Genomic DNA, 14,594 nt, shown 5'->3' with positions numbered 1-14,594 from the left:
ATTTCATTACAGTGCCTGGGGGTGTGGCGTGGTTGTAAGCTTTTTCGTAGGCTTTGCCTTATAAATTTAGACTATTTGTACAGTAGGCTCTATGCAAGAAAAAATATAGGGGTTTTCAGTTAAGAGAAGCCCATGTTAAAAGATTGGATTACAAAGACAACATTCCTTTCCATGATGTTGAGCCTGGGGTTTGTCTTCAATTTATACAGAAAGGAGGACTGGTATAAATTATAATTGTATAGCAAACACTGTGAGAAGACGTAGTAGTTTCCGCTGACCTTACCAGCACAATAACAGAGAGAGGGATAGCATGGAATATTAAGGCCATTAAACAGAAGCACAAGTTTTCTGATAGGCACATTAACACGAGTCAATTACTGTATCATAGATTTACACATGGTATCAAACGGTGATCTGGAGGCAAGAGGACACTGCAAACATGACCCTTACTTCATAGACCTTTCAATATTATTCTTCTTCTTTGGTCATGCTTCTAGTCTATCCAACTGAATTATTAGTTAAATAATTGGACACTCTGCTGATGAGGCTCCGAGGTCACTGGACTAAAATAAAGATAAAATAATTTTCCATTTCTTTTAAATTACAAACATTCATTCCTAAAACAGATTGCTAATTAGGTAATGCATCTGACTAAATTGAATATACGAAGGCTATCCTTCACACGTACGCCTCTGTGCATGGAAATTAAAGTTACGAACCTGAGAAGGGTCACAAGATTGCAGCATTTATTTGAACTGTTAGCATGATATAACTTCCCATGTCAGCTCTCTTACCAAGTGGATTTGTCATGTTTTTCATAACACACCCTTCCATTCACATCTAATAATCTGCCTGCAGATGACTTCCTGACAACCTTTAGATTTAAACATGAACTTTCACACCATCAGGCTACCGAATATCACCAACCTGACCAGTCCCCTTCTTTTCTTAACCTACAAAAACTCCAACTAGCATCCAATCCGTGCAGGAACAGGATCAAAATCATTTGCATGGTTTACAAATTACTAGAAAAACTTGCACCCACTTAACTACAGTACGATTCGTCCTCGCAGGTATAAAAGAAACCTACTCTCTCTCCCCGCAACCTCATATTATCTGTTCTCCTCTTAACTGAGCTAAGAGGGCATATATGCACCGATGTGACCCCAAAACTGTGTAACCTGCTTCCTGTGTATAAAATAACTCTTCCCCTTCCTTTTAGCATTAGAAACCCTGAAAACACTTCTCTTGTGTTAGGGTGTACATTCTCTTTCTTTGTGTACTCATATGGAAATGCTACTAGACATTATTTGGTTTGGCCATTTAGCACTTAATATAAAAATTCCTGTATATTCTCCACACACATTTTTAAAATCCCAAAATGTCTAGAACTTCTGTTTAGTTGCCACCATGAAGATTTACATAAAACTAGCTCATTCCTGGCAGCTTTTTATTTTGACTCGCACATTATTCAGACAAACAGGTTGTGTCACAAATATATGTGTGCATTACTATGCAAGTACATCCACGACTCACCTGACAAACGTCTTTTGGTATTGGAATCTTAGACCCTTCTTCATGTTCTACAAGAAGGAGATACACTTGCAAAACTCTTTCAATTTGATCAGAGCATTCTAACTTGTTGCTTGGTGTCATTTTCTCACAAAGTCTTAGAAGAGATTCCTAGAAGAAAAAGATTAGACATAAGTTCATCAATGAGTGTGAAGACGACTTCTGCTTCAAAGAAACACAGCACTATATAGGCCTAAGCAACTGTCGTGCTTGTGGGGTGACGGTCAAGACAAGTGCCTTCATCTCTCAAAGTGCCACCACACGCCCTGCACAAGAGTAAAGCTTGCTGAGCAAAATACATGTTTATAGTGTTTGTTAGACTTTGTTTGTGCAGAGAAAACACATGTGCAAGGTGTGAGTTTGTTTTCTATGGAAAAAAAGTAAATGGCTCTGAGATGAGGCATCTTTTTTCCATACACGCAGGGCCCTTTAACATGCAATATTTTAATTTAAAATGTGCCCTGAATGGCGGAAACGTACAAGGAAAATGAGTGACAATTGTTCTGTCCTCAATCCGAAGATATAACCAAGTCTCAGCGAGCCTATTCTGTATTGCCCTATTCTACACTGCAAGATAATGGAAAATCTAATGAAGGAATTCCAAACTACAACCCAATGCCCACATTTTTAATCCATAAGTCCTGAAGGTCTAAATGAGATTAGTACACAGACATCAAGAAGGTGGCGCAGCGACCCCTAAACATTTAACATTTGTGAATAGTATAATTACACCTACTGTTGTCGTCATCCTTTTTAAACGTGCATTAAATAGTAATGTTCTCAAAAGAAATCTCGGGGGGGGGGGGTGATTTAGAGTGTGTTCTTTCCAAAATATCAGAATGTATATATTTATTGTGAGCATTTACATATGGTGAACCCAAACCTACGATGATTACTTTTAATCCACTATGGCTATGTTTGCAGTATGTGCAGGTTAGAGAAGCATTGGGGGAGATCAAGGTACTTGAGTAAAACAAGATTCCTATTAATTTATTCTGAAAACACAAGTATTGGGAAAGGAACATTTTAGTTCGTTCCTGAAAAAGACAAGAACATGAAAGTTAGAAACTCCTACATTCAAAAACAAAAGAGGCTACTAGCATTTCTGGTCATAGTGGCTAATCTAGTGTTAATATTTGTCTTTAGTTAACAGCAGTGTTGACCAAGAGTCATTTGGGCTTTTTATCAGCAGTGAGCAAGTGTGTTATACATCGCACTATACTACTCGTCTCTAGGTGTTCAGCCACAGATCTGACACAGAACAAAATAACACTAATCGGTGATTAATTGGAACTCAAAGAGTGTAACTGCACAAAATGTTCACTAGATCACAATTAAAAGATGTTGGAAGGCCTAATTCTACATGTAAAGTTGGAGCATTCAACAATTAAAACAGCACATTCAAGTTGCCTATCCAGAACCCTGATGGTAGGGGGGGGTGTAAAATCCTGTCTCAGATGAACAGAATAGAACCAGCAGTGGGGTGTTTGTGAATGTTACTTGGCAAGCAGGTGGGAGTTGCATTATTGATACAGTTGAGCTGCTGGCCAAGACAATGGGCTTTTATTCTTTTCTCCATGTTTAGCAAATGGAGACTATGCATGCTGTACTTACGTGAGCAAGTCTTCTCAATCCGGTGCACAAAGGAATTCCAAAATTTTGAGCTAGCTAGAGTTTACCCAGCATGTTTTTTCATAATGCTTAGTTACAAGGCATTCCTATAGACCAGTGAATTATTCTCAGAGTTAATAAAGGGAGCGCATACTGATTGGATCATGTGTTTTTTTCCATTAAATTGGAAAGATGATAATGTTTTCTAATGAAATAAAACAGATTAATCATGGATTCTAGATTATTCACATAAATTCAGACATTTCTTACTTGGTTGGCCATCACTTGTCTAGATCTGGAAGGGAGGAATATGTTCCACCAGAATGGCATTTTTAATCATTGCCTTAGTTCCACAACCGAGTACTTAATGTTTTTACAATATTGCTCTAAATAACTCTGTACTGACTGTTGCTTTTGTAAAGAAATACGAAGTAGAAATTCTCAAAAGCCTAGTTCCACACTGACAAATAATCATAAGAATATAAGATCTCAGAATGTATAGTCGGTAAAAACAGAACAGTGATAACACTGAAAAAACAAAGGTTACAGGGATGTTATAGTTAGGAAATATAATGAAAAATCCTTCGAAATTGACTTAGAAAAGCAAAGGGTTAAGGACGTTCTAGTTAAGCTCAGATTGCACTCATACCAAAACACCTAAATTCAGCAGTTATAGTTCACTGAGATCATTTAACTTACGCCCCTGGGAGATAGCAGGAGCCTGCCAGGGGGAGGGAGGGTGGTGGCGGTCCCCGCTGCCATATATGGCCCTCTCCCAAATTACTTTTAATTCAGCCCCAGGAAGGTAGTGGTCCCCTGGGTTTCAACCCGCCATAGGAAAGAAGAGGGTCCGTACGGTCCCCATCCAAATTTAAAATATTGCCTCAGGGAGGTGGTTGTCCCCGGGGCTTAAAAGAGCCTAAGGAGGGAAAGCCCGTGCTACCCCCTTCTGATTTTAATCCTGCTTGCCCCTGGAACATGGCCCACCTGGGGGCTAAATAGCAGAGAAGTGCAGGAGCCCGTACTTCTATTATTTTGGTTTTTCAGCAGGTGCTGCGGATCCAACGCAACTCCCACTGGGAAATAAAAAACCCTGCCTTTTTTTAAATTTTCTGTTTCTAAACATTTTGTTTCTGGGACAAGGTTGAAGCAGAGTGCCAAGATGGCAGCCAACACGTCTTGGCTGAAATGCTGGCAACTGATCAGATCTCAACACAAGATCAGGAGGGTTCGCCGAGCCTTCGTGTCATAAAAATCCACATTTGTTTTTCTTTAATATCTGTAAAACTGCTGAATGGATTTACACCAATTCACAAAGAGGTAGCCTTTGGAACACCAGCTACCTTTCTGCCAAATCTGGTGTAATTCCGTTCAGTAGTTCGGGCTGTAGCTGTGTCTAAAGTCCCCATTGGAAATTGTATGAGTATAATACGTTTTGGGACCTCTCCCCCTTTTCCTTGGCCCCCGCTTGAAGGATCGCCACAAAACTTTCAAGACAGTAGCTGAAGTGGCCAACTAGTTTTGAAACTTTTGTGAGGATTCCTCAATGGCGCCAAAGTTATTGGCAAAACAAAGAATGCTTTTCTTATGGAAAATAGGTACTAAATAGAACTACCTACTGCCAACCACCAGTGGGTAATATATATTCACTGACCAAACCAAAGGCTACAGCTACGTATGATATTTATATCTTACTTTGGCTATAAAATAACCTTAGGAATTCACTGAAAAAAACACAAAAATTAAAGGGACTTTATAGTTAAGTGAAAATATCAGTAAAAACACGCTGTTTAAAACAAACAAATCCACTAAAATGCACCAGTTATAGTCATCTCAAGTAACTATAACTCATTTCCTACGGTAACAATAACTCGTAGTCCTCATGTACAGTTTTGTCATCAATTATATCATTGCAAATGCTGCAGAAATATTATCAATGATTCCATAGAACACTATGAGTGATGTAATATGTAGGTAATAATAAGTGCATTGCGAGGGTGCTTGTTAGAGTTACCTTACATCATGAGTTATAGTTAGAACATTATAGAGATAACTAGGAGTGGTGGATTTCAGTGGCTTTGTTAATTTAAAATTGCATATTTAACCGACCTTTTCACTTAACTATAACATCCTTTTAACGTTTATATTTTTTCGGTGAATTTCAAAAGTTTTTTTATTACACAAAGTAAAATATAGTAATCATATATAACTATAACATCACTCTAACCTTTAGTTTTCTGACTGAATTTCTAGGTTTTTTTTTAACATAATGTAATATTTCACTACCATATGTAAAGCAAACCCCTGCTGCGCACAGCCTAAGGCCATGCACAGGGTGGGGGGGGTTGGCCGAAGGGCACCTGTGGGTAGCCACCTTCCCACGCATGGCCAAAAGCAAGGGTTTGTTCACAGGGCCTGCACCCAATCACTCCCCTCAGCATCTCCTCTCCTCCTTCCCACACATTCTCCCTATATTTAAAGCACATCTATAATCTTGTGGCGCAGCGGCCAGGGCGACTGACGCTGGAATCTGGGGTCCACGGTTCGATCCCCGGTGGGAGGTCTGCCCAGCACCATGTGACTCTGGGCAATTGCTTGCTTAATCTTCCTGACGGCCCCCACCACCGGGATGCCTCGGGTAACTGTTCGTGCTTTACAAATACTGGATTTACATTTACATTTCTCCACAAAGCACCAATAATTTTAATCACATGTATATTTCAATAATTCGCAGAATTGAATTTTTATTAATATTGATTACTTACAAAATATTTAATAAACTTTTCAAAATACATGTTTGTGACTTTCTTTTTACATAGTTATTAGTACATTTTGCGGGTGAAATAGTTTTAAATACATAGGCAGAGACCTAGTTTGTTTTGTTTCTTTTTTTTAAAATGTCTCCGAATGTTTTACATATTTCAGAACAAAAAAATACAATCATAAAAACAACCGCAGGTGGGCCTTGAATTTTTTTTTTTTACTACATCTTCTGGCCCTGCAAATGCAGCCATAGTATCAGTCCTTCCCAGCTGTAGAGCAAAATCTCCAACCTGGGAAGTAGTTTTATAAGTAAGGCAAGTTATCATGGAGTCCCAGTTTCAATTACCCATGAGACTTATTGGGTTTTTTCTAATGTTGTTTATGGGGCGGGGGGGGCAGGACTTTGGTGGTACCCTTGACCCTTCTAGGGACATCACCAAAATTAAAAAGAAAATCTAACTAGCCCCCACAGTGTGGGTGTACTCTGCCAACCAGTTGTGAATGATATGAGTGACTATGGCTTGCTAATTTATTACAATAAACAATGTGGACATATTTGTAGAGAGGTATGGTCTATGGTAATGACCTATACAACTTTATATAGGAGCACAAACAACTATTAGTTGTTTTAGAAGACCCCTCACCTACTTAGCTAGTTGGTGGTATGCTTCATCATCAGGGACCCAGCTGGATTGCAGAATGCAATCCAGCTGTGCTTCAACGTCTGATTTACAGCAGAGCATGTTTTGATTTTTAAGTGAAGTGCCATGTGAAATGTGATTACATGTTAAAAATGTCCTTAACAAATGCCCTTGGGATGAGTTTAATTTGAGGGTCTTAGGACATAGTTAAAAACATAAGCAGGACACAATAGAGGTTCAGAATTGTGCCTCAATATCCCTTTGATGTGTAGGTCAACTAGTTTCAGCCTTCTACAGTATTCGTGAGGCTTTCATCACGACCGGGATGTGAAGTGACTAAAAAGTGGAGCTGCCACCGATAGTGAACATATCAGCACACATCCTAAAGTGTGCTGTGAGTGTGGTGGGTTTGTGTTACTTACAGACCCTTCCGGGTGCGTATCTGTAAGAAAAGGAAGAGAGGCATACAGTATGAGAGCATTAGGACATAATCTTTTATCTGCATGCCTGGAATTGTCGTGCTCCTGAAAACGAGATAAATCATGCAAATTAGCTGGGGCTGGCATCCATGATGAGCATCTAGTCATGTACCATGCTGGCTACAATGTGGCATTTTATCATGGGGTGAGATATTGTAATCATACCATGTGTGGTCACTATGAGGCTTAAGCGCTTTGTGAAATGCAAATAGCATCTGTTATGAGTTAGCACCTGGGTCACGTTAAAAATGGATGCGCAACATGAAGTGTTGGTAACCACTATTTGGGCGTGGTGTGACAAAAAATGGTGCGATTATGGTTGTGCCAGTGGCAGTTACATATTTAAATAAAACAGATGAAATGACACGAGTGAGCTTCCCATGAAATTACCCTGAAATGGCGAAACAGAAATGGGACATACAAACACATACAACATATAAGGTAGAAGCTTACTTTAACTCAATCTAGTACGGACCAACTGATCCTGCCAAGAGAGGGGGAGCTTCCTGTAGTCACACGCCAAGGACCGGGGAAAGTATTGCGAGAAGGGGTTAAGAAAACATGGAGGAATAAGGCATGTCACCAGGGCTCTGTAAGGGCGTGCCTAAAGATTGCCAAGGGAACTTATTTAGTCCAGGATAGCTGTCCTCGTTTCCAACCTACGGAGCTTGGTCAGGATCTCACTGATGCCAGTGCTCAGCGTGTGTGGGGGTTCAAAGCTTCCTGGAAAGAGCGTGGTGGCGCCTATAGACGCAAGTCATGTGCTTCCAGAATCTGAAATGCCAACCTGCGTTAGCATACTGTGCTGTCTTCCGGGTTTGACTATATTACTGTGTCGGCGGACAATGCTCCCCTGTGAAATGAAAGGGGGGGGGGGGTTTACAGTGCAGTGTGCTGAGGGAAATTTAAAATCACGTAAAGTTGTTTAGGGGATTGTATTAAAAATTGTAAAGATAGATATTGTGTAGACCCCGTGATGCACTCATGCGCAGTGACGCGCAATGCGCAATTTTAGCGTCCCTAGGACGCTAAAATTGAGAGATGGCAGAACGGGCAGTTACCTCTGGGTTTGTTTCTTTCAGCAACCTGGATGTGATCCTGGTTCTGAAGGATGATTATTAAGAGATATATGTCCTGTCAGCACTACCTATAAAAGAGAGTCAGAGCACGCGACAAGCGGAGGCGGTATGATTGCACCCAGGGAGTGAAGGAGGGCCGTGTGACTGCACCCAAGGGGCAAAAGGGGTTGTGTGACTGCCCCCAGGGAGCAAAGGGGGGCTTTGTAACTGCACTCAGGGAATGAAGGGGGGCTGTGTGACTGAAACCAGGGAGCAAAGGGGGCTGTGTGACTGAAACCAGGGAGCAAAGGGGGCTGTGTGACACTGAAACCAGGGAGCAAAGGGGGCTGTGTGACACTGAAAAAACCCAAATGTGAATGGAGTTGTCGTAATTTGACGGTGATAGGGTCAGCGTTAAGCTTTGCTACACGCATTTCCCCTTAACTTGACTATGGTGTTCGGAAGCCATTATGAACACACTGGCGGCCATTTTATATGCATGCGTCGCCTCGTGGCCAGCATACCCTTTGTCCTTTCTCTGTACCACTGACCACTCGAATTTGCCCAGCAACAGGCTATTTTTAGTATTGGTCAAGCACGCACATGCGCAGTTAAACCCTCTGTACTAGTGGACAGTCATCACTTAGGAATGTCCCTCCAAACTGACCAGTGGTGTTGTAACTCCTCCCATGAGTTGGCTGTGTTCCAAAAATGACCATATATGTACCTAAACTGAGCAAATGTGTTCCGCCTACTCTTTTTATTACTGTAAAACTGTATAAAAGATGTCTCGCACCGATGTTCGGTGTGATACTTCTTGCATTGCCGAAGGGTGCTGTAGGAATGTACCACCACCCCATGGAGTCTTAATAAACTTGTCTTTTGCATTTTCCAGTTTCCGTGCCAACATCTGTTTTATGGTGTAGCGGGTTTTGCGGAATATGTAGGCCTGGAGAACCCAATACCACAAATTGGCGACCACGCAGGACTCATCGGCGACTCGGATGCCCGAAGGAGAGGTCGTGACGAAGGATTGGAAACTCGCCATGGCTGCGTACGCTGCCACTGAGTGACCCGAGTCTTGGCACCCACAGTGTTTTCTTCCTTTCCTTCTGATCTGACCTTCCAGGTGGCGCCGGTCCTCGACTGAGATCCTGCTCGTTCGAGTTGTCGTACAGTGCCGTTTTGGCGGATTCGATTAAAGAACTTGGCAGTTGGAACCTGGATATTTGAGAATTTGGTAAGCTTGTGATTGGTAAGATTGTCTACGGACGCTTACTGTGGCTCTTTTGAATATGTTTTGAGTTGGCTAACATTTGGTTCTATGATTTGAATTATATGTGTAGTGCACTTCACATAGGCGGGCATGTAGAGATATTTCTCTAAACTTTGTCTTTGTTTGAACGGCACACCTTGTGTGAAGTATATTAAGTGCCATTTTTGCGATATCGCGTTTTCGTGATACTTTGACATGCCTGTTTTAAGCACACTCCGAGGGATGTGCTGTCTTGAAAAAGGTACCAATTATCGACTAAATGAATCTCAGCCGGCTCCCCCAGAGGGGACCCCTAATCGCGAAATGTACGTCTATTTTGGCATTCCCCCTATTCTATATAGTACATTGTGGCACAAATATACAAAAGCTGATTCTGCAATGGCCACTACATGGGTCGTTTGATTTACGAAAGGTTCAGTATGTGGAACAATGTTTGTTTCAGCGCAGGTCTAGACAAGATATGTTTGATTGCGTACGTATGTGAGAGAAAGCGGTGCGTGAACGAATGAAGCGTGAACTAGCCTTGGCGGACAAAGAGCAGCGGAAGGCTGCTCGGGATAAGGCTTTACAGCTGGAGGAGAAAGAGTTGCAGGAAAAGAAAGAGAGGGAGGCACGGGAACGTAATTTGCAAACGAATGGTCAATTCCCTATTCGACGTCCTCTTTATCCTGTCCTTACTAATGAAGTTGATGATTTTTCATTATTAGATCGTTGCCCGCCTCCGTATGTTCTACCTACGGCCCCAGATGGGGATTCGGATGGAGACAATCGAGGGGGTAGTCGTGTGAGGTTAAGTGCCAGTGAGACTGCGGAACTGCGTAGTTTTGCCTGTAAACTTGTCAGAGATTAATGACCAAATGAGTAGTTGGTCTGAACGACAACGGTTGTATTTTTTGGATCAGTTTGGAGATGAAGTTGTAGAACGATTCAGGAAAAATTCAAATGAGTTAGAACCTAAGGATGTATCAGTTAGTCGTGAGAACATGCGTAAAGGTCTTTTTGTTATTGCAGATGCGGATGGGTTTTTCCAACGGTTGGTCCAGCTACGGGATGAGGCGTCAAGATTACGGGAAGCGAGGAAAGCTTCAGAGGCGCCTGCGCCGGGATCGACGGAGCAATCCAAAGAGTGTTCTATCTTTGGAGCAGATAAGAGTTCTACGGTTCATGTTATGCCTATGCGCGAAGCTGCACCTTTGTATGTCCCTTCTAACGGGCAAGGTACAAGTGACGACAAATTGTCCGGGGATGCAAAGGGTTATTTTGTATATAATTGGGTTTATACACCTTGGAATAGAGCAGATGTTATGGCACTGAAAAATGCTTTGCCTGACCCCCGTAAGAATCCGGCAGCTTTCTATAAAGGAGTGGAAGGGGCTATTTCTTCGTGTGTTATGACGTTAGTTGATATTGACCTTTTCTTTGGGTTAATATTGCCTCCTGATATGTGGAGGGCAATTCGTAAGTTCGATGATGGAGCGGTCTTGGGGGCGGATTGGAAAACTTTATCCCAAGCTGATTTAGACAGGGAGCCTGCATGTAAGCCATGTCAATTAATTTTAAACCTCCCGACAGCTATTTTGAATAAATTAAAAACACTTGTTCCCTCTAAAAAGATTGATTAGCCTCTTGCAAACAGAAGGGGGATGAGTCGGTGTCTGACTTCTTCTCATGGTTTGAAGAAGCATTTCATGACTACAGTGGGCAATTATTAACAGATGATACGGGTAGGCATTTGTTCGTTGACAAGTATGTAGCGAATCTCCTACCAGAGATTGCAAAACGTTTAGAGACTAGTGAAAGTTCCTGGACCACGGCGACCCCTGCTTCTTTGCGGACTATGGCTCAGTATTATGAACGAAAAACTCAAGTGAAACCACTTGACCTTATGCGCACTGTTGCAATTCCTGCTGGAGGGCTACTGTTTAATTTATCAACACAACTTGTTTCAAAATATTCAACATCATAAACTTAATCACATGAACTCAAGCATTGAATGATTTGTTCATTATTGCTTTACTTGTAGCTTTTTCAAAACTTCAAATCAAACATTATGATCAATTGCAATTTCATTGGATTATAATATTTCGTTAGATGTTCAAAATAAACATTTTACACTTTTGCCAATGCCCTATGCATTTCGGGCCTCTTGGCCCTTCCTCGGGGCCTGTATCTGTAAATAAACAGAAAAGTTCATACCATTTGACATGTTCCTTCAATATAATAGAGAATGCAGTACAGAAATTTTTAGCATAGTGACTTTATGTTGTTCAGAGTAAATGCATGCTGTTTGGTGATAACTGAAATAGAGCTGAGAAGTAAAAATGATGAAAATGATTAGTTGATCTGTAGAGGGGTTCATGCAGTCTAAAAAGATAATAGTAAAACCAGCCTGAAAACTGAACCCAGGACGAAAACAACTATAGGACATGCGTGGGATTTTATCCCGTGTGTGTAATAGAGTGAGAATCCACCATGGATGTGCATGTGTTACATATACTATTTCGTCAGCAGTACCAACCTTTACTGCGCTACATAGAGTCAGGACAGTAGGTGCCTTCTTGTTTATAATCCTAAGAAGCACAAATAAATACCATTGAAATGCAACTGGTATGCAACACAGATCTCGTGAGATTCAATGAAAATTTTTTTTTTAGGCCACTCGTACCTTCGTGTTAAGCTTGCAGGGTTGCCGGTTTGGTTATCAAATCTCTGAAGTTATAGCTTCCCCGTGCTGAAAGAATAAGTAATACGCGGTCATAATACGCGGTCATAATCCCGCTCGGTATTGAACGGAGGACCAAAAATTCTTCTCGTCAGATTCCCGGCGCTTACCTTACACGGAAATGAGAACTCCGTGACGAGAAACCGTGGGTGCTGCTACGCTACTGGAGAATACGGAAACGCGGGTAAACAGATCTATAAGGGCTGTTTTCAGAAGACGGACTAAGAAATGCTAATAAGAGTTCTGTGGTGCAATTCGGCGGCCATGTTAGTATGGACGATCTATTAGTTTATATGGAGATAGTGTAGTGATAAAGCATGTGAGGGAAGAGAAAAAGACTAAGATATGTGGATATGTGGTGTTAAAATGCAATAAACAATATTAATAAACAATAGCTTAATAAATGAAGCGTGCTTCAGTTACTGTACTTACAACTAAACATCATTGTTACTTGTTGAACACAGGTTGCTCGCCGGCAACATTTGGGCAATATTTACAAAAAACATCCTAAGTCTACTCGATCATTGATCCCTTTCGGATCCTGCGAATCTAATCTCCTTAACCAAAAAATCTCTCTTTGTAATAATGCCTTGGTAGGATCTTTACCAGGGGTGGGTTTAACTACCTCAAGTACCTGGAACTTTAACTGAGCTATGGTGTGTCTATTTTTAGACCAATGCACTGCTAGGCTGCTTTTGGGGTTGTTATTACGTATCGTGCTTTTATGCTCGGATATACGAGTCTTAATTTTGCGTTCGGTCTTTCCGACGTATAAGAGTCCGCAAGGGCATTTTACGGCATATATCAAGTTTGTTGAGTTACAGTCAGCATTGTGTTTAGTTTTTATTGTTTCACCTGTGTGAGGATGTGTGATACTGTTGCTCACGATCACGTTGTTACATTGTACACAGTTGTAACATTTCTTAGTTCCACTGAAAATCTCTTGGACACTCGTCTTGGGTAATTTCAACATTTCTTCTTTAATGTTTCTAGATCTTTTGTAGGCAAATATAGGTTTGTCCTTAAACTTTCCTTGGAAGTCATTTTCATTGCTGAGCAATTCCCAGTGTCGATTAATGCTTTTTTTAATTTCTCGAGAACTGGTAGAGTACTTTGATACAAAAACTTGACGGTTCTTTTCTATTTTGTTTTGAGTAATTAGCAGTGACTCTCTGGTTTTTGCTGCTGCTTTTTTTAAGGTGTTCTGTAACAGTGTTTCTGGATATTTCTTCTCTAGAAATTTGTCTATGATTTTTTCTTGATTACATTCATAAGATTGAGTATCCGTACAAATCCTTTTGGCTCTAAGTATTTGTGAATATGGCAAATTCTCTATTAGATTCTTTGGGTGAAAACTGTTATACATCAGAGCTGTATTTTTGTCCGTTGCTTTGTGGTAAACCTCTGTTACTATTTCCTTGTCTTCTATTTTTACCAATACATCCAAAAAAGAGATTTTTTAATTTTCAATGGTTTTGGTGAATTGCAAATTTACATCTAGTGTGTTCAATTGAATTATTTTCTCCTCAAGCTTTTCTTTGCTGTTGTGCCATATCAGAAAAATATCGTCAGAAAAACATCGTCGATATAACGACAATACATGGTTAAGTTCTCTGTCCATTCTGGATCTGCCAATAGAAATTCTTCTTCTTCAAATTTTGCCATATAGGTATTGGCGTATGCAGCTGCTCCAGAAAATCCCATAGATGTTCCTTTGTTTTGCAGGAAGAACTCATTATTATATTCAAAGTATCCGTGGTGAAGACAAAAATGTAATATTTCTAATAGGAATACTTTGTCTGCCCTTATTTCTGTTTGTTTGAGAAGAGCCCATTCTACTGCGTCGATTCCTCCTGTATGTGGGATGGTGGTGTAAAGTGCTTTTACATCCAGGGTGCACAATATCAATCCTTCTTTGTATTGTACTGTAGCAAGTTTCTGTAGAAAATGGGTTGTGTCCTTGATGTACGAATACCAATTTTGTACGAATGGTTGCAGAAAGTGATACAGATATTTGCCCAGGGGCTCAAAGATTGTGCCACACCCCACAACTATGGGACGAAATGGTGGTTTCAGGAGGTCTTTATGGATCTTGGGTAGCATGTAGATCCTTGGTTGTTTTGGGTGCTGTACTGTTAAGAATTGTCTGGTTTTAGCTGTAATCCATTTCATATTGTCAGCTTGATCCAGTAGCTGATTGAGAGTCTTTTTGAGTTCTTCTATGGGGTCTTTGTCTAGTCTCAGGTATATTTCAATATCTTTAATATGCTCCTGAATACTGATTTCATAGAAGGTCTGGTCAATAATTACAGTGGCTCCTCCTTTGTCAGCTCTTTCAATCCATATGTTAGGGTTTTCTGCTAGATGTTTTAAGGTTAGTCTTTCTTGCTTTGTGAAGTTCGTAGTTCTTTTCTTCCATGTGTGGATCTTTTTAATGTCATTCAGTATTATGAACGACCAGAATTAGAGGCT

The 14,594-nt window shown here is 40.7% G+C and overlaps 1 protein-coding gene across 1 annotated transcript in view; it reads right to left on the bottom strand.

Moving 5' to 3' along the window:
• UTP20 (UTP20 small subunit processome component) overlaps positions 1–14,594 on the bottom strand; it is a 1,022,377-nt gene that overhangs the window by 883,686 nt on the left and 124,097 nt on the right. Inside the window, exon 9 of the mRNA XM_086919130.1 lies at positions 1,537–1,683. Coding sequence (XP_086775256.1) covers positions 1,537–1,683 — 147 coding nt within the window. The remainder of the gene's footprint in view (positions 1–1,536; positions 1,684–14,594) is intronic.

The sequence above is a fragment of the Lissotriton vulgaris genome, chromosome 1_1 (genome assembly GCF_964263255.1).
Source record: "Lissotriton vulgaris chromosome 1_1, aLisVul1.2, whole genome shotgun sequence".
Lineage (NCBI taxonomy): Eukaryota > Metazoa > Chordata > Amphibia > Caudata > Salamandridae > Lissotriton > Lissotriton vulgaris.
The sequence above is the reverse complement of the archived record's forward strand: the minus strand, read 5'-3'. Positions and strand labels throughout refer to the sequence as shown.